Here is a 25498-nt window from a genome sequence, read left to right as displayed (position 1 = left end):
TTATATTATTACAATGGTTGATGTTCATATTGAATATGGCCCCATCACACTGAATGTGGCCATCTTACTGAAAATAAGGTCAATTGTAACAGTAATGTGATCCAAAAGCCCATGCTTGGGCCTGCTGCAAATGCTCCATTTCAGACAGATTCTAGTCTTGACCCTGCATGATGTCAGTAACAGCAGATATCGCTAATGAGGTCATCTCAGGGACACAGGTATGGCTATGAGGAAAGAAGCCCCACACACCTTCTCTTTAAACCTTCTATTTGGAAGTTATAGCCAATCAGAAAAAAGGTAGGATGGCCTTAAAGGGAGAGAAGGTTTACCTGAGAGGTCTAGGGAGCTTGGAAAGAAAAGCATCTGGATTTCTTTAAGTTTCCTTAAAGAGGTTTCACCTCTCATCTGAGAAGCTTCTTCAGTTCTAAGAGCAATTGGTGGAGAGTCCCAGATTTAAGCCCTATGGGAGTGTCCACAAGAGGGTCATGGGCCCCCTATTGATCCTCTACTTAATCACACGAGCCAAGGTGTGAAAAGGGTTGTGGGTCCCAATCAGCCAAGGTTTCCCTATTCAAGGTTTCAGGTGAAACCATTGGGAAACCTAGCCCCACCCTATCATGTGATTAACTGAGGTCAAATAGCCCAGGTTGTGAGTAGGTGTTAAGTAGGGATGGGTACCGGTGTCCGGTGCCATGATGGCACCAGTTCTGACATAAACTGTAGTAACCAGACCGAAAAGCAGCGCACATTTCGGTGCTTTATTTCGGTGCTTTTTTTTCCTGAGCTGTGATACACTTTAGATTCTAGCCAATCATTTTACATTTCCGAGGATAGTAGGCGGGTCCAGGTACGTACGTTCTTTTAGAGCAGAGCTACAGATTAAAAATGCCCAAGGCGAAGCGGTCAAAAGTCTGGCTGTACTTCACAGCAAAAGATGCAAACTCAGCAGCCTGCAACAAGTGCTTTAAGCTGATACTGTGATACTGTCAAAGGAGGTAACTCCTCAAATCTGATGAAACACCTGGCGACGCATTAAAAGCCGAGAAATGCGCCGTATTTGATAGCTTGCTGCGAGACCTCACACCGTGCACATCTACTGCGGGTGGGTTGCCTGTTATGCAACATCCCCCAAAAACACGAAGAGGAGAGTCCTGGCCCCTAGCCCTGCCAGTGTAGCAGAAATGATGAGGATGGCAGCAGCAGCCGTTCTTCTCTGCGTGAGTAGCTTAATGTTGTTCGTGTGTAATTTACGTTGAGTAGGCTCACCACGTTATTACATTAATGCATGTAAGGTGAACTAGCAAACACCATCATAGCTACATGCAGCTGTCTTCTTGTTTGATGGCAGATACTAACTTCACCCTGGCCAAAAAGGCTAAAATGACCAAAGAAAAAGTGGAAAACAGTTAAACATGAGAGGTTTTTGGACAAAGTTTGTGTTTTTTCCATTGTTTAAGCACTGCTTCCAGCCAAGAGTGATACCATATATGCCCCATAGCTGCAGAAAAGGCTAACATTGTTATCTTTTTACATAAAAACAGCTGAACATGGGAGGTTTTTGGACCAATTTTGTGTTCTCCATTCTTTAAGCACCGTTTAAGCACCGGCACCGTTTCAAAAGTACCGGTTTGGCACCAGTATCGGATAAAACCTAAACGATACCCATCCCTAGTGTTAAGGCATCTGGGAAGGGATCCCAAGCTTTATGGGACACTCCCATGGGGCTTAAAATCTGGGACTCTCCACCAATTGCTCTTAGAACTAAAGAAGCTTCTCAGATGAGAGGTGAAATGTCTTCAAGGAAACTTAAAGAAGTCCAGTTGCTTTTCTTTCCAAGCTCCTTAGACTACGATGACCAGGATGACTGCGATACCTGAGAGGCTTGTCCAGTGGTAGGCAACTCCAGGCCTCGAGTGCCGATGTTCTGCAGGTTTTAGATATCACCCTGGGTCAATACACCTGAATCAAATGATTAGTTCATTATGAGGCCTCTGGAGAACTTCAAGACATGTTGAGGAGGTCATTTAGCAATTTGGATCAGCTGTGTTGGATCAAGGACACAACTAAAACCTGCAGGACACCGGCACTCGAGGCCTGGAGATGCCTATCTCTAGGCTAGACCAAGGCCTAGCATAGGCTAAATCAGGATTTTCTACCACTGAACTCTCTGGTGTCTGGAAGAAAAAATATGGAACCGGAAATGAGAATCATTGGTTATCTGGTTTCACTAAGCCTAACAACTGCAGTCACAGTAAATGGCACTACAACGGCATTTTTCATTCTTTACTTTGCATGTTCACCTCTGGTCTGGCACCAGATGACCAATTGCAAACTCAGACAGGACTAAAGCTGCATATAACTCACAATGGCGTGTCCAGCGGGGTGGCCTGGGGGGGCACAGGCCACCCCCCAAACCAGACTGGAGGACACTGCAGGAAACAATTTTTTGGTGAAAGAAAATGAGGACAGAATAAATGTCCTGGTAAGTAATATCAAGTTTGTTGAGTTTAGTAAACTTCGGTGAAATTAGAATACCAAGGAAAAAAATAACACTTAAAGAATTATTGCAGCTGTGGAATATTTCAGACAGTATGCTACTGAGGGCAGCTAGCATAAGAGTTATGAGTTATAAGATATAATCTAAGTCGTAACATTGCTGTATGGAGCTGCAGATTTGGTTGCAGGTTAACATAGCTGGACTGGCCATCGGGCATACCGGGCATATCCCCAGTGACTTATTTTTTATTTTTTTTGTAATGGCATGAACAATGAGAGGTGGTGGATTGGCCAGATGCAGGTCGATGTGTAGAAATAACTCCGTTGTTTGGTGGTGGCTATGGCGGGGCTTCCACAGAGGCAACAGGTGGATGAGGGAAGGGGAGGCAGGAGGAGAGACCTGAAGCAGCCGCCAGTCCGAGTGTCAGGTGAACTGAACTTCAGGTAAGAAGTTATGACCTGCAGTCTATCTGGGTCAGATATAAACCAAGTTTAGGTGGAGTTTATTTTCGTTATGCTGACTTTTTACTGTCAGTTGCAATAACTCATACTGCGTTCTAGCCAGTTTGACGGAGTTTTTATACAGCTGGGTGGGTGCTATGATGTTACTGATAGTGAACTTTATTTTATTCATAAGGTTAGTTAGTAGAGTTGCCAACGGCTCCTTAAAAAAATGGAATGGTCCCTCATTCAGAGAAAATATTACGCGTTTCGTATTGAGCTGAGAAGAGACGCAGTTTGTCCCGAACTTTAGCTAGAATGGAAAAAAGACACAAAGCTGGATTTATTCTGTCTTTATGCTGCACAGCTGCCTCTTCTTCTCTCATTCTCTCCCCCTCCCTCTCCTGTTGCTACTTCAATCATGAAACTGATCAATGATCAGCTGATCGGCTTTTCTCTCTTGTTTGTTTATCGCCCACTTTGCGCCAGAAAGAGGAAACCAGCGGATGTCGCGCTAAACAACAGCAGCACGTTTAAGCTTGATCAGCTGTTGTTAGAATGTATTTAATATTAATTTCTAGTATCAGCTGATGTTTGCTGGAGCCACAGCTGTAAAGCTGCTGGTCATGATGTCTGTTTAGATATGTGGTGAGAGGGAAACATGAAGATGAAACCAGGAGATGTCCTTACTGAATCATCAGAGCTGAACAGTGATGGAGAAACAGGTTTACCTTTTAGGTGACATGAATGAGTTGAAGTTATCAACTGTTTCTGAGAGATAAATAACACCAGGATCCTTTTTTATGTAGCTGACAGCTGGTAACTGTGCAGGGGCGGGTCTAGCAAAGTTTTGCCAGGGGGCCAGGTAGGGTATTAACAGGGAAAGGTGGGCACAAAAAAATACTTTTCTTTCTTATTCTCATTTAAAATACCTAGTTTTTATTAAATAATTATCTAAATCTTACAACCAAAGTTTTTATCTGACGTAAAATGTATAGAGATCATACATATACCAAAAAGACAGTGTACATCACTGTCACAACAGCGTTTGTTTTCATTCAAAGGCTTTATGGCTTTAATACCTGGTGGGTCGGTCTGTAGTAAAAATGCCCAATTTTTTTGTCCCAGTCCAGCCCTGCAGGTTAATACTGGCAGTGTCACCATGCCAGCTGACTGTATTTTATCATCAGCCAGTGTTGTTCTTTATCAATATTACCAAAGTTTACCATAAGGCAGCATAGAAAGTATTTACTTGCTTTCAGGTTTTATTCAAATGTTAGTCTTTTCATTTGTTTCCCCACTTTTTTCCTGTTTCAAAATCAAACACCAGTTTGTGAGAAGATTATCTTCTTTTTTTAACAGGCAGATAAAGTTTTGCATTGGCATTGGCTAATTTGTCAATTGTTTGTTACAAATGTTCGTATTTTAATTTTCAAAAATGTTTTTGCCCAAAACATATGTGCACTATATGTCAGTAAAAATACTATGCAAATATTGATGTCCTTGAATGCTGAGTAAGCACTGACAAAGCACTGATTGTATCTCTTGTACTTTATCAACGCAGTATCTAAAAACTTTGCACCGTAGTGGTTAAAATCTCATTCTAATAAGAGTTAAAAGCGCATTTGGTTATTAGGTTTATAGGATTATTGAATTATGGTTAAGGGTTGGTAGAATTTTTTTTTAAAACATTATCTGCCAATTAAATCTGCCACCCTTCTCCAAATCTGTGCCCCTACCTGGCCCCCCCAACAAAAATTTTCTAGACACGCCACTGATAACTCAGACAAAATAACACAGATTTAAAGCGAGACAGCTGCTTCAACCAAAGCCAGTAAGGAAAGCATACCATCAAGGCATGAATATATCTGACTATAATTCTATTTGTGCACTCCATTAAATTAATATGGCCCTTAAACATATTCCTATGGGGTGAGAGAAATATTTTAGCCTTATTTCTGAAGCTGCAACTCTGGCAGTGTTTAATCTTTGAACAAATATGAAAACATAACTCAAACTGGTAAGCAGGCTTACTTGTAATTCTTATGAGGTCAACAAGTGCTTTAATGAGCTTACAAAGATAAGGAGTTCTCTGCGCTGATCTCTCATACCCTACCTGTGCTCGTCAGGTAAAGCCTCTGAACACTCTTGCTCTCTTGAGACCCTCTTAGCAAACTCTGTGGGATCTTCTACAGACAGCATTTTCCAGCAGTATGTGTTAGTTGTAAGGCAGTGCTTGTATAAGTAACATCACTTCTATAAAGCTCAAATTTGAACATTTAGACACTGAGTAAAATGTGCCTTTTAATCGCTGCATTTGGAGACTGAGCAATCCATGATGGGTTGCTCGTGTACAAATTTTAGGTAATTTAATAAAGAGTCATTTCATATTTTTTTGTACATTAGTCTTTAAGGCATAAATAAACCATTTCACCTTGTTCATTTTGACAAAGTAAAATACTTTAAAATAACATATCTCCCAAAGCCTGGTTCAGCCAAAGGTTTCTTCCTGTTAAAAGGGAGTTCTTCCTTCCCACAGTTGCCAAGTGTTTGCTCATAGGGGTCATCTGATTGTTGGGATTTTGTCTGTATTATTGTAGGGTCCTTGTAGGGACCTTACAATAAAAAGCATCTTGAGGCGACTGTTGTTGTCATTTGGAGCTATATAAATAAAACTTAATTGAATTGAATTATACTGAAATGCAACATGTGGCTTTGGGTGTTGATGTTTTCTTGTTTGGTTCTGTTTGGGTCAACTTCATTTGACCAACGTCTAATCATCCTTAGGATCCCTCATCACAGAACTATCCCTTTTCTCAGAATCTAATTCACACATGTTGAACGTGGTCTGCAAAATTGTTTCCAAGCTGATAAAAAATATTTCTTGTCCTTGACCCAGGGGTGTTTTGAGTTTCTTTAGATTTCTCTATGCCTCCATTTTAGTGATGTGAGTTTCTGCAAAAAGGTGCAGATTCACTGGAAAAACTGCCACAAGTACTGCATATCACTCCTTTCTGAAACATCAGCCGTGGACAGTATGTTTCTATAAACGTTCAAACCTGCTAGTAGAGTGTGAAGCCTGTCCTGTGGTACTTCAATGTCATGATTCACAGAGTGGTGTCTTTGAAGAGGCTCCACAGTAACTAATTTATTCTCTAGTTACCAGAAAATCTGTGCGTGTGTCACGACTCACATGGCTAACATTTATTCTCTCTGCCACTCCTCTTCCTTCTCATCTCTCTCTGGATGTAGACATCACAGGACTCACTCTGTCTGAGTGCTGTACCAACTGCGTTTTGAATGGAAGCGCACGCCTACGTACACAGGCGTGTGTCAGATACACAGACATGAACGTACATACAAAGCACACACACCCCTGGTGTTTGCCTAAAACATCTTGTTCTGAAACATTTCGCAGAGCTGTGCAGAGAAGCTGAAAAGGGAAAAAATATCCACATTGCAGATACGGATGGAAAATAACTCTTTTAACAGTGTGCTGAGACAAATAATTACCCGATAGATCCGTCACAGAATTAGTAACCAACTATTTTCATACCTGATTGACTTTCTTGTCGACAGCTCTCCAGATCGACTGGTTGCTTTCAAGTGACCTGCCTGTCATTGGTCGGACAATAGTCTGTGAAAGCACCACATCAATGGAGCTAAGGATTAAGTCATTACTTTTGGCAGAGGGAAAGGCAGACTACCTGCAAAGCCATTTTCAGCTGAAAAAAAAGAAGACTTAAGCTTATGTGAGATTGAGAGAGGTCATCATCAAAAACCAATTGATTGATAGAGAGTAGAGACAATTTCAGATTTTCTTTGGTTGACTTGTCATAATATAGGCCTGTCAACACAAATGTAGACAAGCAGACAGATATTAGGTAAAAGCTCAAACAAGGCACACAAGAAAGCTAGTTATCAAAACAGCAAATAACCAGAAACCACACAAACACTAAAGAGACTCAAACGTGATTCTCAAATAACAACACAGCTAAATAATTTCACAAAAATCACAAAAACTCACCATCATTAGAACAACAACGAAATCAAGAGCACACGAGATTCAAGAAATAAAAAAGAACCAAACGTTCAACATCACCAAACCCCAGCGTCAGAACACGACTACAACCCTCACTGTTTTAGTTTCAAGCAAAAGAATGATATGATCTTTTTATGCTCTTAAATAATAAATATTCTATGTCTTTCTGAGCATATCCAATTATTTTGCAAACAACCTTTAAAAAATATTGATCAATAATGAAATAATCATTACTTACAGCTCTGTTGTTCAGCTCCTCTGAAACAAGATTCATCTCTGCAGCATCGGATAACTGAACTAAAGCTGCTGATTTAAAGTCTTTTGCATTAAACACATTAAGCACAGGCTCTTCCTTCACATACTTGCCCCTCACTACTTCCCTGATCTCTTTCTCTCTACACACATCTGAAATCTTTGCTCCTGTGACACCAGGAATCCGTCCTTTTTCCTTTTCAGCTTGGAGACCATTAGAGAAAGCCTGTTTTAGACTTCTCTCCTATGCATCGGGAGCCTCTCCTTCTCCACATCTGAAATGTCAAAACCCATCAGTTAAACACAATTACTGTGTTCCTGATGTTGCTTTATTTTATTTTTACAGCGCTACTTTTTTAAATTTGTTTTTCTTCCCTACATAACTATATTTTATCATGTAATGCTAATCTTTATAATTATATGCTATTAGTCAGCTTAGGAATCTCAAAAGGCAGTTTTATAAATTGCATGTGTATACAAAACGTTTGATAAACTAAAAAGAGAGTCAAAGATTAGATTTTTGGAGTTTAATTTTTAAAGTAGCACACTGACTATATTCCAGCTGTTCACTTATTTTATATATGGTGCAGTTTCCTTATCACAAACAACAGTTATTACACTTTATTGTTATCTTTTTTTTTGTGTCAATATATTTTTTTAGTCTCTTTTAGTATTACTGTGTGGAGGGTAAATCGCAGAGGTAAGATATAGGAAAATCAATACAGCTGCTGGAATAAAAACATAACTTTTAATGTTTCATGACTAATAAACGTGTCTGTTAATGCCTCATCAGTCAAGGTGTGATGACAAATGTTTCAGTTTCAGTTCATTTTTATTTTGGTAAACTGAAATGCTTTCTCACATCTAGTTTTAGTTTTAACTATAATAAACTTGTCATGAACTGCTGTGTATGATGACCATTAGCTATAGTATATAATGTGTAGAATTAGTATGTATACTGAATATCGTGTGATATGGATCTGAGAAAAGTGTATCACATATTACAATGTTTGTGTATATAATAGCAGAATGCCTCTGTTGTAAAAAGTGAATGATTTTATTGGAGCATTAATGGCTTTTATACTTGGAAACTGACGCTATTCAAAGCCAAACAAATGGCCTGTCCCAAAACCACCTTAATGTATTACATTTACATTTTTATTCACTGAGCTCTTTTACTTTAGTTGACCTTTTTCTATTTTCTATTGATTGTACTTTCTCTTTTGTATAATTTCTACCTTACTGGTCCCTTATTTAATTTACTAATTTATATAAGTATTTTATTATTATTTATGTTATATTAGGCTAGTTTCAGTATTTTCTTTCTGTGTTTTTGTTTAAAAATGCTCCTAATCATCAATTTTTTTTTTAAACAGTTTCATTAAATACCATTGTCCTTTTCTATCATCTAGTGATACCTGGACAGAAAGGTGACTGAAAAAATAAGAATGGTGTATAAAGACAAAGATGGAAGAGTAGCAACAAGATGGTGTGTAAACTCACAGGGGACTCCCAAACATGCAGACCAGGGCTCTAAGGTCGATTCACTGAGACTTCACTGCATGAAGGACTACATTTGCATTTCTAATCTATGATGGTGGACAGTCAGCAAAACACAAATTGAAAAAAGGGGAGAAAAAAGGAGCTTTCAGGGACAGTTGTCAAGATACACACACCTAATGCCAATACCTACACAAACCTAGCATACAGAGGCCCTTTATTAAATACATCTGTTTGTTAATGCAAATACCTAGTCAACCAATCACATGGCAACAACACAGTGCATTTAGGCTTGTAGGCGTGGTTAAGAGATTCTGTTTAAGTTCAAACCGACCATCAGAATTGAGAAGAGGTGCCAGAGGTCAGAGGAAAATGGCCAGACTGCTTTAGACATGGGGTAAAGCAGCAGAAGACCACACTGGGTATCAGTCTTGTCAGCTAAGAACAGGAGACTGAAGGTACAATTTACAAGAGCTAACCAAAACTGCACCAAAAAACTTTAGAAAAACTTTGTCCACTCTGCTGATGAGTTCGGTGTACTCAAATGGTCTCCACAGTTACCAGATCAATCCAACAGAGCACCTTTGGGATCCAGTTGACAAATTTCCAGCAACGTGTGATCATGTCATGCCAACACCGAGCAAAATTTTCCTGGACATTGTTGAATATATGCAACAAAGAATTAAAGCAGCTTGAAGATAAAAACGGGGGATCGACCTGGCCCTATCAAGGTGTAACTAAAAAAATGGCTGGAAAATGTATATAAAGTGATTAACATACCATGTCTACAAAACCTCCTTACAGGCCTGTTGGCAAAATGTATGAAAATATTCACCTTTGAAAAATGTTTCTGTTTTGTTTGCTGTGTGTCACAACAGGTATTATCAACAGGAAATAACGTTCAAAGCCATCCCTAATGTAATATTGCCTGTCTTTTTTCTCATCCATATACAGCAGCGGTAGAAGAACACAGTGTGGCGGTAACAGCAGTGTGATGCAGGAAATGTGCAATGATTTTGCAAAAAGAAAAAAGAAAAAACAAGGCAAAAACTCAATTTCCTCTTTCACCTCTCAGCCGACATCTTCACACCTACACCTACCCAACACCCCTGATACGTCCGCGCACACACAAAATACCGATACGTGGAATATTCACCCTTCTGCGCAGGGACGCACTCTTTTACCACTCTCGTCCTCATGCACACGCAAACACACACAGTCCCAAACTCATCAGCACTTTTTTTCCACTTCCCCCAGCATGCTCCATAATTATCACATAGCAGCTCATTGCACACTGTGCCATCTGTTAGCTGAGCGCACGCACTCCCAAACCCACACACAAACCACACATACGTGCACAACCACACAGCCGCCAGATGATGGTTATCTGGGATTAATAAGAGCCACCATGTATAACTAAGTTTGCAGCATATCATTAACAATTTGCAATAAGAGGATAAAAAACACACCAAGAGGAGAGCAGCATACATCCAGGAAGAAGCTGCAAAGAAAATGCACTATACCAGGAATAATGTAAATGTCTGAGGATGATGTAATCTACATACACAGCTTGGATACTTAAAGCAATTTGGGAAAAAGAAATGTTTCCTCTTTTTTTGTCTTTTTTGACATTTAAAGAGTAAAAAAAACCACGCAACCCCAAAATGCACATTATTGCATTTTACATCTCATATTTTTTGAGATTTGGAGAAGAAAATTCAGTTTCATTTACAATTGAGAACTGTGAGTGATGACACGTCAGAAGAAAATGTGTTAAAATTGATTACATTACTTCACATTTCTTCAAAAATGTCCTTTTCCTTGTTTTCAGTGACAAATGAGACACATTTATTCAGGGATTTGAATGCATAATGTAGGCTGTGAAGTCGTGTGAATCGTTCTGGCACTTTTAATTCCGAATATGAAAGTTGAGATCGATGGAATTATTTTTCCTTCTGCAAGAACCTGAACTGGACTCCTGTTTAGTTTAGTCCATCACACTGCGCACACACACTGATGCTTAATGGGTCACAAAATAAATGTTATTTAAACTATATCGGATAAGAGACTAGAAATTTTTAAATATACTCAAAAATAAAACACATCCTGTAGAAACTGTGGCCTTTTCAATCTATTTAGACAAGCAAATATTTTATTTTTTTGTCATTCTGTCACATGAAAACATGTAAAAGGTTATATTTACATAACCTTCAGATTTACAAAATCAGAATCAGGAGTTTTATATTAGGTACCAGTGATTAGATCCTCCTTAATGACCGTCATCTGAAGCCTGTTTCATCTGGGGTCTGGTGTTCTGCGTGCTACTGATGTGTCACCACCGTAAAGATCTAAGAACTGTTAGGCCTCTTAGTGCGCATGAATCAAATCAAATAAATTTTCTATTCAATTTATGTAAATTCTACAATCAGAATAGAGATAGCAAAAATGGTAGGTAAGCAAAACTAACATTTTCTAAAAAGAAAAAAAAAACTATGCAAAGGTCTCGAGCAGGGATGACAACCTCATTTTTACAACGTGAGCCACATTCAGTCCACTTGATGATAAGTGGGCCAGTCCAGTGAAACTATGTGATTAAATGTGTGTTACAGACAACGTCCTGATAGATCATTGCTCAGACTGTTCTGTAATTATGAATTTAGTATATAACCTTGTCATTAAATTGCAGAAAATGTCTTTGTACTTTGGTGTAGTACGGATGGTGGTGGGTGGTGTAGGTCTTTATTGATAGGAAAATACAGATAAAAGTTCAATGATAGTTTGCTACCCAGCTTCAACATTAAAATTACTGTTTTATTATTAGCCACTGCTGTTACTTTAATAATACCTTAAGAGATGGCCGATATGATTGTGGAATAATTGCTTATAGTGAAATGGCCAGTGTTAACACGTGTGCCTGACAGGCTGATGTTTGTGATAACAGTTTAATACTTCAATGTCATTGAAATAGGAGATTTACTGACCTCTTAGAATTCCTCATAAAGCATTGTTTAGTAAATGGCCTTTATTTGTATAGCGCTTTACTAGTCCCTAAGGACCCCAAAGCGCTTTACACAACCAGTCATCCACCCATTCACACACTGGTGATGGCAGCTACATTGTAGCCACAGCTGCCCTGGGGCGCACTGACAGAAGCGAGGCTGCTGGACACTGGCGCCACCGGGCCCTCTGACCACCACCAGTAGGCAACGGGTGAAGTGTCTTGCCCAAGGACACAACGACCGAGACTGTCGGAGCCGGGGCTCGAACCGGCAACCTTCCGATTACAAGGCGAATTCCCAACTCTTGAGCCACGATCTAGTGTTGCGAATGTCACCTACTAACATTAAAAAAGTTAGCTGTTTGTGTTTGTGTTCAGCTGTTAGTGAGGTCAGGTGTGTCTGTCTGCAGCAATGCTGTATGAGGTTGTGTTGACTGGAAGAAGCGAAGACGGCTCTGTTGGTATCAGTTCTGTTTGCTGGTAAGTATCTAAAGCACATGTGTCAAACTCCAAGCCTCGAGTGCCGGTGTCCTGCAGGTTTTAGATGTGTCCTTGATCCAACACAGCTGATCCAAATTGCTGAATGACCTCCTCAACATGTCTTGAAGTTCTCCAGAAACCTGGTAATGAACTAATCATTTGATTCAGTTGTGTTGACCCAGGGTGAGATCTAAAACCTGCAGGAATCCGGCCCTCGAGGCCTGGAGTTCGACACCCCTGATCTAAAGCGACAGTTTTTAGTATCAATTAGTATCTGACTATCTTTCTTTTTTGACAGCCCTACAAACATCAAAGATCTTTTGAAATAATATGTACTGGGCACATTATCTGCTGTGTTCACAGTAACCATACCCATGTTTGGCAGAGACCAAAGACAGCTTTGTTAAGAGAAGACTCTTTTACCACTTGTCAAGCGTGGTGTTGGAAATGTTAGACTTCACTTTTGCTTTGCTTTATTATGGACTGACCAGATCCCAGCCATTACCACAGCTGTGGACTTTCTATCATATTAAAGAGGTAATGTGTGGCCATCTGTCTAAAAACTGAAGTTGAACTAGAGGTGGTGCTTGTAACAAGATAACGACCTTAAGCGAATCAACAATTCTCCTAAGAAATGTCTAAAAAAAAAACTGGATGGTTACTGAATAGCTCATAGTTAAACATTTAATTGTTGTGGAGTATTTAATACAAGCTTTATATGGAAGAAACAAGAAGGCATCCTTGAAAAAAAGGAATTCAGGAAGCACATAAGTCTTATGTCAAAGATGTACTTAAATTCTCCATATGTCAATATTAGAGCTCAAGCAGTATATTGGCCCCGCTGATATTAGCTATTTGCCGGTATATCAGTGTTGGCATTTATAACAGATGATAAATTAAAATGTAAAACGTAACAAAGAGCAGGGAGAAGCACCCTTCAACCATGTTATGAGTGTGGAAGTTGCATAATTTGTCGACTCCCACATCACTGTGACAAAAACAACCGACTAACCTGAGCAGGGTTTGTCAGAGAGTAAGGGGGTAACGCACAAGTTGTGACAATAGATTGATATTATATTGATAATATTCTCAATAAGGATTCATAAAAAAGTACATATAACACATTTGGGGAATCTGTTTATGTTTTGTGTGTTGGAAAGAAAATATCGTCCGATATATCAGAAAATCATCAAGTATTGATATCTGTCTTAAAAAAAAACTTTAATTAATATATGGTAAAGCTGATTTTCCTTGTGGTGTTCTTGAAATATATCACCTTTTTCTGCAGGCACTGTTTGAAAGGGTTGCTTACATTTTCACACAACTTCAGCTACAAGATAATGTTTTTACACCTGCTAGCAAACACGCAGTAATGTAAAAGTCCTTCCAAGTGCAAAATGCTTTGGACTGCTGGTCTATCTTGAAGTCGTTACAGAACAGACTGCAAACAAGTGCACCATGTCTTGTTGAAGTTGCAGGCACTGGAGTCCAATTCCTATGTAGCCAAGAGGGATGAAAGATAAACCAAACTGTGTCCAAAATAAGGCTCTTTGGTTAGTGCGAACCTGAAACAACCAATTACCAAATACATAAAGCTAAACATCGCTGCTCATGTCCAGAGCAGGATAAAACGAACTGTGATGGCACCCTTATAACATTTAATGAGTATTTCTACAGGTTGGTTCATACTACCAGTGCGAGGCACTCCAACAGCCAAGACCTTTGCAGCAACCAATTAAGCATCAAGCAGTGCTGACATCACAATAAACCCATCCTGCTGTATATAATTTATATATTTGTTATCTTGTAGCTGTCTGCACATCAGTCACAGAGCTGGAAAATGATCAAACATGCTCACTTTCCCTCTATGCAGCTTTAGAGGGGATTTATGCTGAGTGTGAGTGTGTATATGCAGGGGGGGACTCCCCCTCCTCAATTATTTACAGGAAGTCCTCATGCATCTGTGACTTTCAGCGACAGGCTGAGAAAGCCCAGCAGAGCAGCACAGATCTCCGTTCTTTCTCTTCCCGATTACCCCCTTTGTCTACAGGCTTGTTTTTGCTCCTTTCTTCTTCTTTTTTTTACAACTTTTTCCTCTCGCCCTTTTCCCCCTTCTGCCTAAACATTTCCTCCTCCCTCTCCATCCTCTCCCCTTTTCTCCATACATTTTTCATTTGTGTTTTGCACGTCTAGCTCCACAACATTTTACCTCATTTCATTTTGTCTGCAGTCCCCTCCCTTCAGTATTTTCCTCTGTTTTACCCTTTTCTCCTTCATTTCCAGATTTAATCAATGTCGTTTCCTCACATTTACATTATATATTTCTATTTTCTCTTGTCTTTCTCGCATTCATCTCCTCTCTCCACCTCCTTCTGTCATTTTTTACGACTTTTACTCTCGTTCCTTTCCCCTGACTGTCTCGTCCTTTTACATGCTCTTTATTTTCACCTCTTCTGTGTCACCTTCCCTCCTTTCTTATTTTCTGTCTGCAGCCCTTTTCCTCCATCCTCTTGATCTTTTCCTCATTGTCCTTGCCCTACTTTCTCTCCACTTTCTTTTCTTCTGCCTCACATCCAAGTCTATTCTTTCTTCTCCCCTCTCCTCCTTTCATTTTTTTCTGTCATGTACTGGCCTCACCCTTTTTCCTCTCACCTCTCCCTTTCATTTCCCTCCTTTCATCTCTCTTGTCTCTGCCTCTCCTCTCCGCTACCATCCATTTCTATTCCCCCGTCTCCTCCCTCCCTCTCTCTCTCTTTCTCCATCACCTCTCCTTACTTCTCTCCTTCTCCCGTCACCTCCTTTCCCCTCCTCCTCAGCTCCTGTCATCTCCAACCAAAAAAAGAAATGAAGGGGAGGAAGCAGGGGTGATGTCAGATGAGGGGACGTCAGTGGAAGAGGTTGAACTTTCTCTGAAGAGTCAGCATGGAAATAATTCATATTCTGCTCAAACATCTTCACGCCGCCACTCTTCTACCTCACGTCCCCTCCATCCTGCTCCGCTCCACTTGCTCTTCACCTCTTCTGCCGTCTCCCTGTCATGTCTTTCTTATTGTTCTCCATGTCTCTTTCTTATTTCAATTATTCGACAAGGTTTTCAGATTTTTCTTTCTTTCTTTTTTTCATTGTCTGAATTTTTTATGTTCAGGAAGGAGATGCTTCTGGAAAGGACACAGAATCTAACGATTATCAAATAATAAAAGACCGACTGAACGCATACTCGTCTGTAATCAGGCTAATATGCTTCACTGGCATCTATTCAAAGCAATTTATCTCTCTTTTCATCTCTCTCTTTTTCTATCTAATGAAACTGTCTCCAATCTTCTGTCCCACAAAACCTAAAAAATGGGTCTTTCACATTATCTTCTGACATGAAAAAAGCTTTTTGTGCTATTATGCACCGCTGGCTCTGACTCAGTATTTGTCTCTCAATCAAAACGCTGACGAGCCTTCCAGTTTATTTTTTAATTGATTTTAAGAATTAATCAGCTGCAGCTCATTGCCAGTTTGATAGAACAACAGCGTATGTTTGTTTTTTTCATATTTTAAAGCCAGATTTCAGTAAAGTTCCCCAACACATGCTGGGTTAGTGATCTTTGCATCTGATTTTTAATCAGTGTACCATCACACAGAGCAGAATACAGAAGATCTGTGACGTAGTGGCTCACACAGCTCACAATCTATCACAATTCACAGGTTTTTGTAATGTGTGAAGTGCAGAACAGAAGTGAAAAGTACTGCACAAGCTAATGAGAATCAAAAGTCCTTTATTAAGTCAATGGGGCTCACAAACACTCAAATTGAAGTCAAAGGAAAGTGTTTTAACATTGTAGCCATGATAAGCATGAAAATACATGAATGTATAAGCATTGCAGAGCACTGGTCCCAATACTGATGTTAGATTATGGTAATAGGGAGGCCCTCCAACCATCCCTTCTAATGTGGGAGGCAACCAATAAGACCACTCCCTCCACAATCATGACCAATAAGATCATGCTCATCACCATCTAACAGGATATGTGGGATTCAACACGTGTGCAAAGTGATATTTAAAGCTATCACATTGTTTAGTATTTTCATGAAGCTCATTCTTTGTACTCATGTGCATGCAGAATTCATAGACACTGAGAATCTTTGCTAAATGGTTTCAACTGACTATTGTTCAGTACATCAAGTGTGAGAATTTGGAGAAACTCTAAGTAGTGTGCAAGAAAGTTATGCTGTTAAAACAGAAGCTAAAACAGCAAATATGACCTTGAGCTTGACCTCAGTTTGGGTAAGGACCCATGAGATGATTGTTGTGTGAAAGTAAAATATGACTAATACTCTAGGAGGAAAAGTGAATCTTGTGAAAATGGAAAAGTGCCTGTAAAATGACAAACTTGACCTTGACCTTGAGCACAATTCGAGTCGAGATGCATTGGTTGATCACTGTGTGCACAACCGATAAAACTCTAGGAGGCGTAGTGATTCTCGTGACACGGACAGATGGATAACGAACGCCTAACCACGGCATAAGCTCATGTGTCCTTCAAGTCAAAAACTCCACATCAAGACCAAGGTCCCTGGATACAGTCCAAACAGTCCCTACACCTGGTAACTAAGCAGGGCTGTACAAAAAAATCCCCTCATGTTTCTTCCACACAATATAACGTCAGTGTGGAAGGTGATGATATATGTTTTAAAATATCTGTCACATTAGCCGGACAGTGATTCATTTACTTCACGTCTGGCTCTTTTAAAGAGTGTCACTAGATCCAAATGTTATTCTGGAAATTAGTCAAGGAGCCCATTAGGTAATTCACAGAAATAATAGGCCCTCATTTTGATAACTGATGAGCCATTTAAGCAAAAATGACAAAAGAAATCACAAGTTTAACCAATCCATGCACAGTAAACGTAATAACCCTGTGTTACCTTCCTTGAAAAATAAAAAATTTTCCGTTTTTTTCTTACTGTTTGCTTGCCAAGAGAAAAAAACACTGTAATATTTACTTGTTTTCTTTTTAAACTGATTTTTTTCCCACCAAATTAAACGATTAAGGTGAAAGTGACAATTTTCTTTTACATTTTATTATTCAAATGTAAAATAAATATATGAAGTTTGAATAAATAATGAAATAACACCTTAAAAACTATCTCTGCTTATTTCCCAAACTATTTTTGACCAGATTCAAGCAAAGTAATTTACCACTTTAATCGGAGCTAAAGTTAACAGACTAATCTCTCAGCTCAGTTTCCCTGCAGACAAAGCAAAGCCTTCTGACTTTTTTCAAAGCAATAATATGTCCAGTTCTCAATAATTAAAATCACACAAGAAGTTGTCATTGATAAATTCAGATCCGCAAGTAAGCTAAACAATTTCTCCTGAGCATTGCTCCCCAATGCACAAAAAACAGGAAAGCGCCGTAATACCGGTTGTAATCGGTTAAAGCTCCCTGTGCTGTGCCGCACGCATTAAAGAAGCTGAAACAAAGCATTTCTTGTTGTGTCTTGTGTGTGTGTGTGTGTGTGCGTGCGTGCGTGCGTGCGCGTGTGTGTGTGTGCATACACTCACCGAGGAGTAAAGGTGACCCTCTCCGTTCATTGCGATGTAGAGACCGGTCTTAACTGATTGGATGGCCACGACTCTCAGACCCACAGGAATTAAGTTAAACAGAGCTGAAGACAAAAGGAGACAAACTCAGTTCATGTGTTTGCGCTTCCTGCACACTTGTTGTGTGTCTCTTGTTGAAATGCAGTGCTCCCAGAACTGCTCAGTTGGTTTGGTCAACTGGTGAAGGGTGAAGCAGCCTCCACGGTCTCGTGGGGCTGCTTGCAGGGCTTTTAAATTCTGAATTTTACAGAAGAGAGATGGATTTCTTTTCTTCTATCCCAACACCAGTGCTCATGTCTATTAACATATTTAATATAACTGGATAAGAAATATTATTTGTGCAGCAAAAAAAATCATCCATTGTTCGGCTTAACATATAAAAGACTTTGTGACCAAAGTCTTCTTAAAAGCGTTGCAGGACAGTGAAAAATGTTTGTTCAATCTGAATCTGAACACCAGTAAAATAAAGATCTGGTGGAGGACATAAGGATATCTTAGCCAAGGGCTCTGTGACATTTTAATATGAGCCACTTCTCATTTTTTCCAGAGGCACAGTCCACCTCTCAGCTCCATCGGTCAGTGTTATTTAAATAGAACAGCAGTCAGTGACGGTAAAGAAACAGACGGCTGGTTGCACCCATGTAGCCCGGGGGCTAGCGTCACCGGTGGTTTTGTTCACTTCCTGCAATCACGTAGCATCTTTTATCTTGTTTTCTTTTCTTAAACTGAATAATAGATAAATAATCTAGAATTATAACTCAACATATACACAGAACTTTAAACCTGAATATCAGTAGATGACATTATTTACTCTTTGAGGGGTCAACTAAGGAATTCATTTAGGCCGTTTACAAGAAGAAGAAATAACCTATGGTATTTTTGTGGCTCTCCATTATCACTGTGCTTTCTAATTATGTTCTTAGCTCTATGAGAGTGACTTCAATTTTACCAAAACTGCTTTACAAACATCAGTAAGACAGTAATGGATTCTGCATGCGAGAGAATCAGGATTAAAATTAAATTGATGCAAAAACGGAGCAAATAACCCAATCAGGCCTTGAGTGTCACTTCAGTTAAACAATCACAAGCAGCAAATCTTTCAATTTTAAAATAAACCCGCAAAGACAAAGGCAGGGCATGAAAAATCACAGACAATATGCTCACGATTTCCATTCTGATATAGTTTTTTAATCTAGATCCTCGGATATGAAAAGATGAAAATAATCACGCCCATCGGCAGTTATGACCTTTCAAGGTTGTTAAAATTCTTCTGTCTCTCGCTGAGGTCGGCTAAAGTGGTGCCACATTTAACTCGTGTGATCTGCGTGCTGACAGCACCGACACACAAACAGCATCAAGCAAGGTTTAAGGTGAATCCTTCTTTCTTTGTGTACACAGAGGAGAATATTTTCAATGTAATATACAGCTTTGGTTCCTCAGGTCAACGTAAACTAATCGTGTGATAGATTAGCTGTAACCTAACATCCACAGCATTTTTGTTAACTCATGATGTCTACCTTTGATTTTATTCAGCTATACTATTTTACATATCTAAGTTTCATTAGAGTTTGAAGTCTGTTGTCCATTCCCTCGCTTCCTCTCACCTACCTGAACCTCTCCAGCTGATAAAAAAAAAGCATTTTATTAGGTTTTTCATTCTCCGTTGCATTCTGTGAATCCAGAACTAGACTTTACATTATTGTCTTATTGTGCGGATGCTTTCCTCTATCGCTGCCGGTATAATTGTCTCGGGCGTTTGTGACTCCTCTTTTGATTAGCTGCCGCGTCCCACGGCTCGAGCTTAAAGATGTCGTCATTTCATGTTGCGAGTTTGAGGCCCAGCTTCGAAACATCCGCCTCTGAGATTTCTGCCTCCAACAGCAACTGTGTTTTTCCTACAACAATGTCCCAGATACTCTGGATAATCCACAGACTTCACTGTCAACTGCTGAAAGTTTTATACGACTGTCAGGCAATGAACTCCTATTGATGTGATATGCATCCATCAACCGTATACTGTATTTACCCTTAGGTATAGATACAGTACTTGCTGACTAACATTCGGAGTATTTTTTTCGACAGCTGAGACCTTTAGAAAGGAAACGAGTGCACACATTATCGCGTAAAAGCATTAAAAAAAACAACCATGACCTAAAATGAAGGTCACAACAGTGCATGTGCTCTTTTCTTTGTAATCAAAGGCTGATTGCACCTGGGATATCAGAGCCCTCATTAATCAAGGTTGCTTAGAAATGGTTGTTGATTTCTCAACCAACATTTACAGTGGAAATATGCCCAAGCACACCTGCGAGGAATCAGACTCGATAGATACCACAGTTAGTCAACCACCATCGTATTACACAGCCTTCATTAACATGAAGACATGAAACTGATCAGAGGTGCTGACAGCTGCCCCTTTAAATGCAGCAGGAAATGTTACTGACCAGACAAATGAAAAATAAATAAATAAATAAATTGCAGCTTGGCAACAAGCTTTGTCTCATCTACTTACTGCAGACTCGTTGTGGTAGAAATGTTAAAAATAAATAAATTAATGTAGATGTGAGGACATTTGGCAAAAAAAATAAAAATAATAATAATAGTAAATAAGTAGAACACTACCGCAAAAGGCGGACCGCAGAGCTCAGGCGACTCGGCCAATGTGAAAAGGACACTTTGGATGAGTGAGTGGCACGCCGCAGTGATTACTGATTAGCATTTGATTTTCTCTAAGCCCAATTCATCAGAATATTACAACAAAGCTACATCAATCAATAAGCTGTCCATCTGCCGCTCCTCCCCCGGGGGGCTGGGTTGGGCGTAGAGGGTCCGATAAAGTGAGCAGATCACTGTGACTGAACAGTAAAGCTGAAGAGCATGTTACTAATTCCCTTGCAAACTGAGGAACCTCTATTTAACCACTTATAACTACTGTAAAATATTTATTGAATATCTATCTTGTCTTTTTTTCTCTCTTTCCCAATGGACTCTCCTCTTTAACAGTGGGGAAAAAAACACGTGCCCCAACCTTCATATTAGATGAGGGTCGAGAGATTGACACGTCATCTCTAGATACCCAGGTAGCCTTGAGAAACAGTGTCAGTAGTTTTTACACTGCTATGAAATATATTTGGTTTAAAACGCTCCTCTCATTTCTCTCTTATTTACTGTAGATACTGGTTGACGTGCCTTGCGTACGTGCATCTGTCAAGAGTGTGCAACTGTCTGTCCAGGAGGCCAATTATTAGCAATGGCTCTGACCTCTATATGACCCAAATGATGCTTAAATGTTAAAAAAGGTGTTTTGCCACCAAGAAGCACAAGGGAACATACATGAACTGAGAGCTTTTCTTACATATCTTAATAAAATGTTTAATCATTGTGTTAAAAATGCTAGTTTGATCACGAATGAGAAACTATTTATCATGTAAACGTTTGCGGCTCATGGATAGCCTGAAAAACTCAGAGAGGATGTCACTGAATGTGTATTCAGTCTAATTCCAATTTACTTGTGTTGTTTATGCAGCAGCACATGCATGAGATACTTTTAATTAATGTGTGTTTTTGATAATTAATTAGGTTTCACATAAATAAATTCATGCTTTTTCATGCATTGAGGCATGTGTGGCATTCACGATAATTTGCGTGCCACCTAAAGTTTAAAGGAAGCTCTTTTTCCACATAATGTAAATTCTGAAAAACAAACACATCTGTAGTTTTAGTTGCCATGAGCAGATGTTGTAAGAAAGCAAATAAAATACTCTGTCACTTTACAAGTGACAATTTGGCAATCTGGCCATTACGTTAAAGCAGTTTCGTGTAGACTTCTTACATAAAAATAGCATTACACCTCATGCTACTAATCTGTACAATAAGAACTGCAACAAACTTTGGAACATATTGTTGTGAGCAGACTGTGAAAAAGCCTTGTCCACCTTTGACACCGTTTTCCACAACAGAAATACACATTTGGGCTGTTTGTACAGTCGTGGTAAAAAGAAAATACACCTTCTGTTAAATTTAAGGTTTTATATATCAGGACATAATAAAAAAGAACATATGGCCTTTAACAAGTCTTAAAATGATTTGAAAACATTTTTGAAACATACCTGTCATTATTCAGCTAACAGAAGCCAAAATGCAGAAGTAATGTGTGGAAAGTACACCCACTCAGTAGCTAGCTACCTTTAGTAGCAACTTAATCGTAATCATTCCCTCTGTGACCTTTGGTCCACTCTTCTTTACAACATTGCTTCAGTTCTTTGAGGTTTGCAGGCATTTGTTTATGAACAGCTCTGTTAAGATCCCACCACAGCTTTATAATCAAGTCAACCTTGATTATTTTCTGTTGTAGATTTGCTGCTGTGCTTGTGATCTTTGTCCTTTTGCATCATCCGATTTGGGGCTTTAGCTGTAGGACAGATGACCTCACATTTGATTCTAGAAATCAAATTTATTTAAAGTTATTTAGTTGACCATGAAGTTCATGGTCAACTAAATAACTGTAAGGCACCCAAATCCTGTGGTTGCAAAACAAGCCCAAATTATCAGTACGCTACCACCGTGCTTGACGGTTTATATGAGGTGTTTGTGCTGCATTTGGTTTTCCCCAAACGTGGTGCTGTGCATGATGACCAAACAGCTTCACTTTGGTCTGGTCTGTCCAAAGCACATTGTTCCAGAAGTCTTGTGGTTTGTTCAGATGTAATCTTGAAAACCTAATCCATGCTTTCCATGATCTTTTTAGAGAGAACAGGCTTTCTCCTGCAACACTTCCAAACAATCCTTACATGTTCACTAGTTTTCTCATTGTGCTGTCATAAACTTTAACATTTAACACGCTAACTGAGGCCTGTAGACTCTGAGATGTAGCTCTTGGGATTTTTGCAGTTTCTCTGAGCATTGCATGCTCTGACCTTGGGGTGGATTTGCCAGGACATCCACTCTTGGGAAGACTGTCGGCTATGCTGAATGTTTTCTAGGTTACTGAACAACCTGGTCTCACTGTGGAATGATGAACTTCAAATGGTTTGGAAATGACCTTATAACCCCACCCAGACTGACAGGCAGCAACAGTTGTTTCTCTAAGAAAACAACTGATAGAAAGGGATCATTGCCTTCCTATCTTGGTATTGTATAAACACACACCTGAATGCAACAGACCAGCAAACTTCCCAAACTTCTGCTTTTATAGAGGTGCTCACACCTGCTGATGATCAGTTAACCAAGTGCATTTGATTAGCAGCACCTGTCTGATACTGACCTTCTTAATTCCTATGGAAGCAGTGAAGGCACACTTAATTATTTTACTCAATTATTTTTGTTGCCATATTATATTATATATGATATTTATATAGTTTTAAGACCTTCTGAGGAACAGATGATTTTTCATTATGTCCTTATGAATAAAACCTTAGACTTGAAAGAGGGTGTACTTTCTTTTGACTATGACTGAATATCTCCAGATGTTTTATTCCTTATATACACATGATTGTTTATGATGTCTTCCAGTGTGTGTATGTGTGCGTGAGTGTGGGTGTGTAGCGTGTCTACTAACAGGAGTTGGTGCTGTCGTCTTTGGTCCCGTCCAGACTTCCATCCTGGCCCATCTGGAGATAGAAGCCCTGCCTGCAGAACAACCTGGTCACTATGCCCTTCAGCTGTGGTTCTACACGCCACAAAACACAGACAAAAGACAGAGAGAGGAAGAGTTGAAAAAACAAGCTGATCTTCAAATCAGAGCATGCCGCACATTGTAAGGACCCGTGCATATTGTTAAGCAACACGAGACAAAACCAAGTGGTGATTTGTGTCCGTTTCAACGCTGATTTATGTAGAAAATTCCTGCTCTGAACTCACATCCTGCGCACATCTCGGAGGACGTATTTGTGGTACAGTACAGTTTAAAAAGAAGGACAATGTGACCACATGAAGCCTCCTGCATCCTGAGGGATTTCCTGTGGAGAGACTAGTCAAGCACATCCAATCCATTACAGGATTCTTGGACTAATCCGTCCTTCGTGGTCATTGTTCCACTTGAATAACATTGATAAATTATTTCTGAACCTTTGATGGTAAAGTGCAGCCTTAAATAGCTTTGTGTCTACTGTGCTCTGTCATGATTTACCAACATCTTTGTATACACGTGCTATTCTGTCTGTTCTAATGATTTCTCTTTATCTCAAGCACTTTTCCCCCCCATATTATTTTAAAGCTCAGATTCAAATACATCGTACGTAAATACTTAATAACCGCCGCAGATTTTGAAACCTCTGCAATAATTAAAAAGCACATCTAATGTAGCAAACAGAAGGCTGTGCTCTCGGCTATTTCATGTCGCTACAATTAAGCAGAAGCTGCATTTGCCTCTCGCCGTTTGACTCCGTGCATCCTGTATTCGTACAAGGAACAACTAAAACAAGACAAAATGACAAAAGTGACAGCGGGCCTGAAGGAGAGGGTGGAAACTCACGAAATGACAACGGACATGTAAAGCAGCTGAGAGACAGACAACAGACTGATTCACTAGACAAAGATCGAGATCGAGAGAGTCACAGAAGGACAGAGAGAGACTGAAAATCGGACAAAACTCTGACTGGGTCTTAGTTAGGCATTTAGGCGCTTCTTCGACAGGTACTAACAGTTATTTTCTCTATCATCTCTCCCTCTGCACAACGCTCATCCACACAAACACACACAGTGGTTGCTGAAGCTGATTATCTAAAATGACATCTCACAAACATACAGACACACGTACACACACACACACACACACACACACGCGTGACTACGCCCATTCTCCCTGCATAACACACATCGTGACTTCGCAGCTATAAAAAGGGGTGGGAATCCCCTTTGAACATGTATGTGAGAGACAGAGAGGGACTCTGTGGAGGTATACCCTAATGCATAGAGAAGGGAAAAAAAGCTGCGAGTGACCCAGTTAATGAGGACCATGTGTGTGTGAGAGAGGGAGACAGAGAGGGAGAGGGGTGTTTTCCATCTTTGCGTAGAATCCATCTTGTGCAGCAGGGGAGAAGGAGGAAAGAGGAGCCATGACGCTTGTAACCAGCACTTGAACTGCAAAAATTCACAGCACACAACCAAGCACGATATGCGGTGGCGTCTGTAATAAAATCTTAGTTAGAATATAGAGACGGCTATGAAATCACAAGGGAAGGATCGATCGCATTTTATACTAAAGATTTCTAAATAATATAATAGATACTTTTAAACGCTCCTCAGTGGAAATCCATTTTATTCTTGCCTCTCTCTTGTAAAAAATAAATAAATAAATCATGCATTTAAGTAAACATGTTTCCAGCTGACAGTTTGGGTATTTCGTTTTGCTTTGTGATCCCATATAACTCTCAACATTTGAATCTAAAGTCAGGGAGCACAGCGCCTGCTTCAGAGACGCTGAAATCAGTCACATTTCAATCTATCCTTGTTCGCGTGACGCGTATTCTCAGACAGCTGTAAATTTAATTCATTGTCTCTCATCCTCATCTTTTTCCCCCCATGGTGTGCCATCAACTAAAAGGCATTAATAAAACAGAGTGTGAAATTTATTTTTGCATTAGAGCTAAACCTGGAGGCACAGATGAGACCTTTCAGTCGGGCTTTGCCTTGATACATCTGTCTCTCGGTAGGCTTTAAAAAACCCTGTCTGATATGGATATACTGCAGCAGGTGG

The 25498-nt window shown here is 39.7% G+C and overlaps 1 protein-coding gene across 4 annotated transcripts in view; it reads right to left on the bottom strand.

Moving 5' to 3' along the window:
- Positions 1 to 25498, bottom strand: part of LOC147302461 (fibroblast growth factor 14-like) — a 73052-nt gene that overhangs the window by 11566 nt on the left and 35988 nt on the right. For all 4 annotated transcript variants that reach the window (XM_086282306.1, XM_086282307.1, XM_086282308.1 and 1 more), the window contains 2 exons: positions 23360 to 23470; positions 17764 to 17867 (listed from right to left, as the gene is read on the bottom strand). In XM_086282306.1, coding sequence (XP_086138432.1) covers positions 17764 to 17867; positions 23360 to 23470 — 215 coding nt within the window. The remainder of the gene's footprint in view (positions 1 to 17763; positions 17868 to 23359; positions 23471 to 25498) is intronic.

Source organism: Aulonocara sp. 'chitande type north' Nkhata Bay, linkage group LG23 (assembly GCF_057382095.1).
Source record: "Aulonocara sp. 'chitande type north' Nkhata Bay isolate Kocher_YH1m ecotype deep benthic linkage group LG23, A_spYH_male_GT1.1, whole genome shotgun sequence".
Lineage (NCBI taxonomy): Eukaryota > Metazoa > Chordata > Actinopteri > Cichliformes > Cichlidae > Aulonocara > Aulonocara sp. 'chitande type north' Nkhata Bay.
Note: the sequence above shows the minus strand (reverse complement) of the source record. Positions and strands in the feature narration are given on the sequence as shown.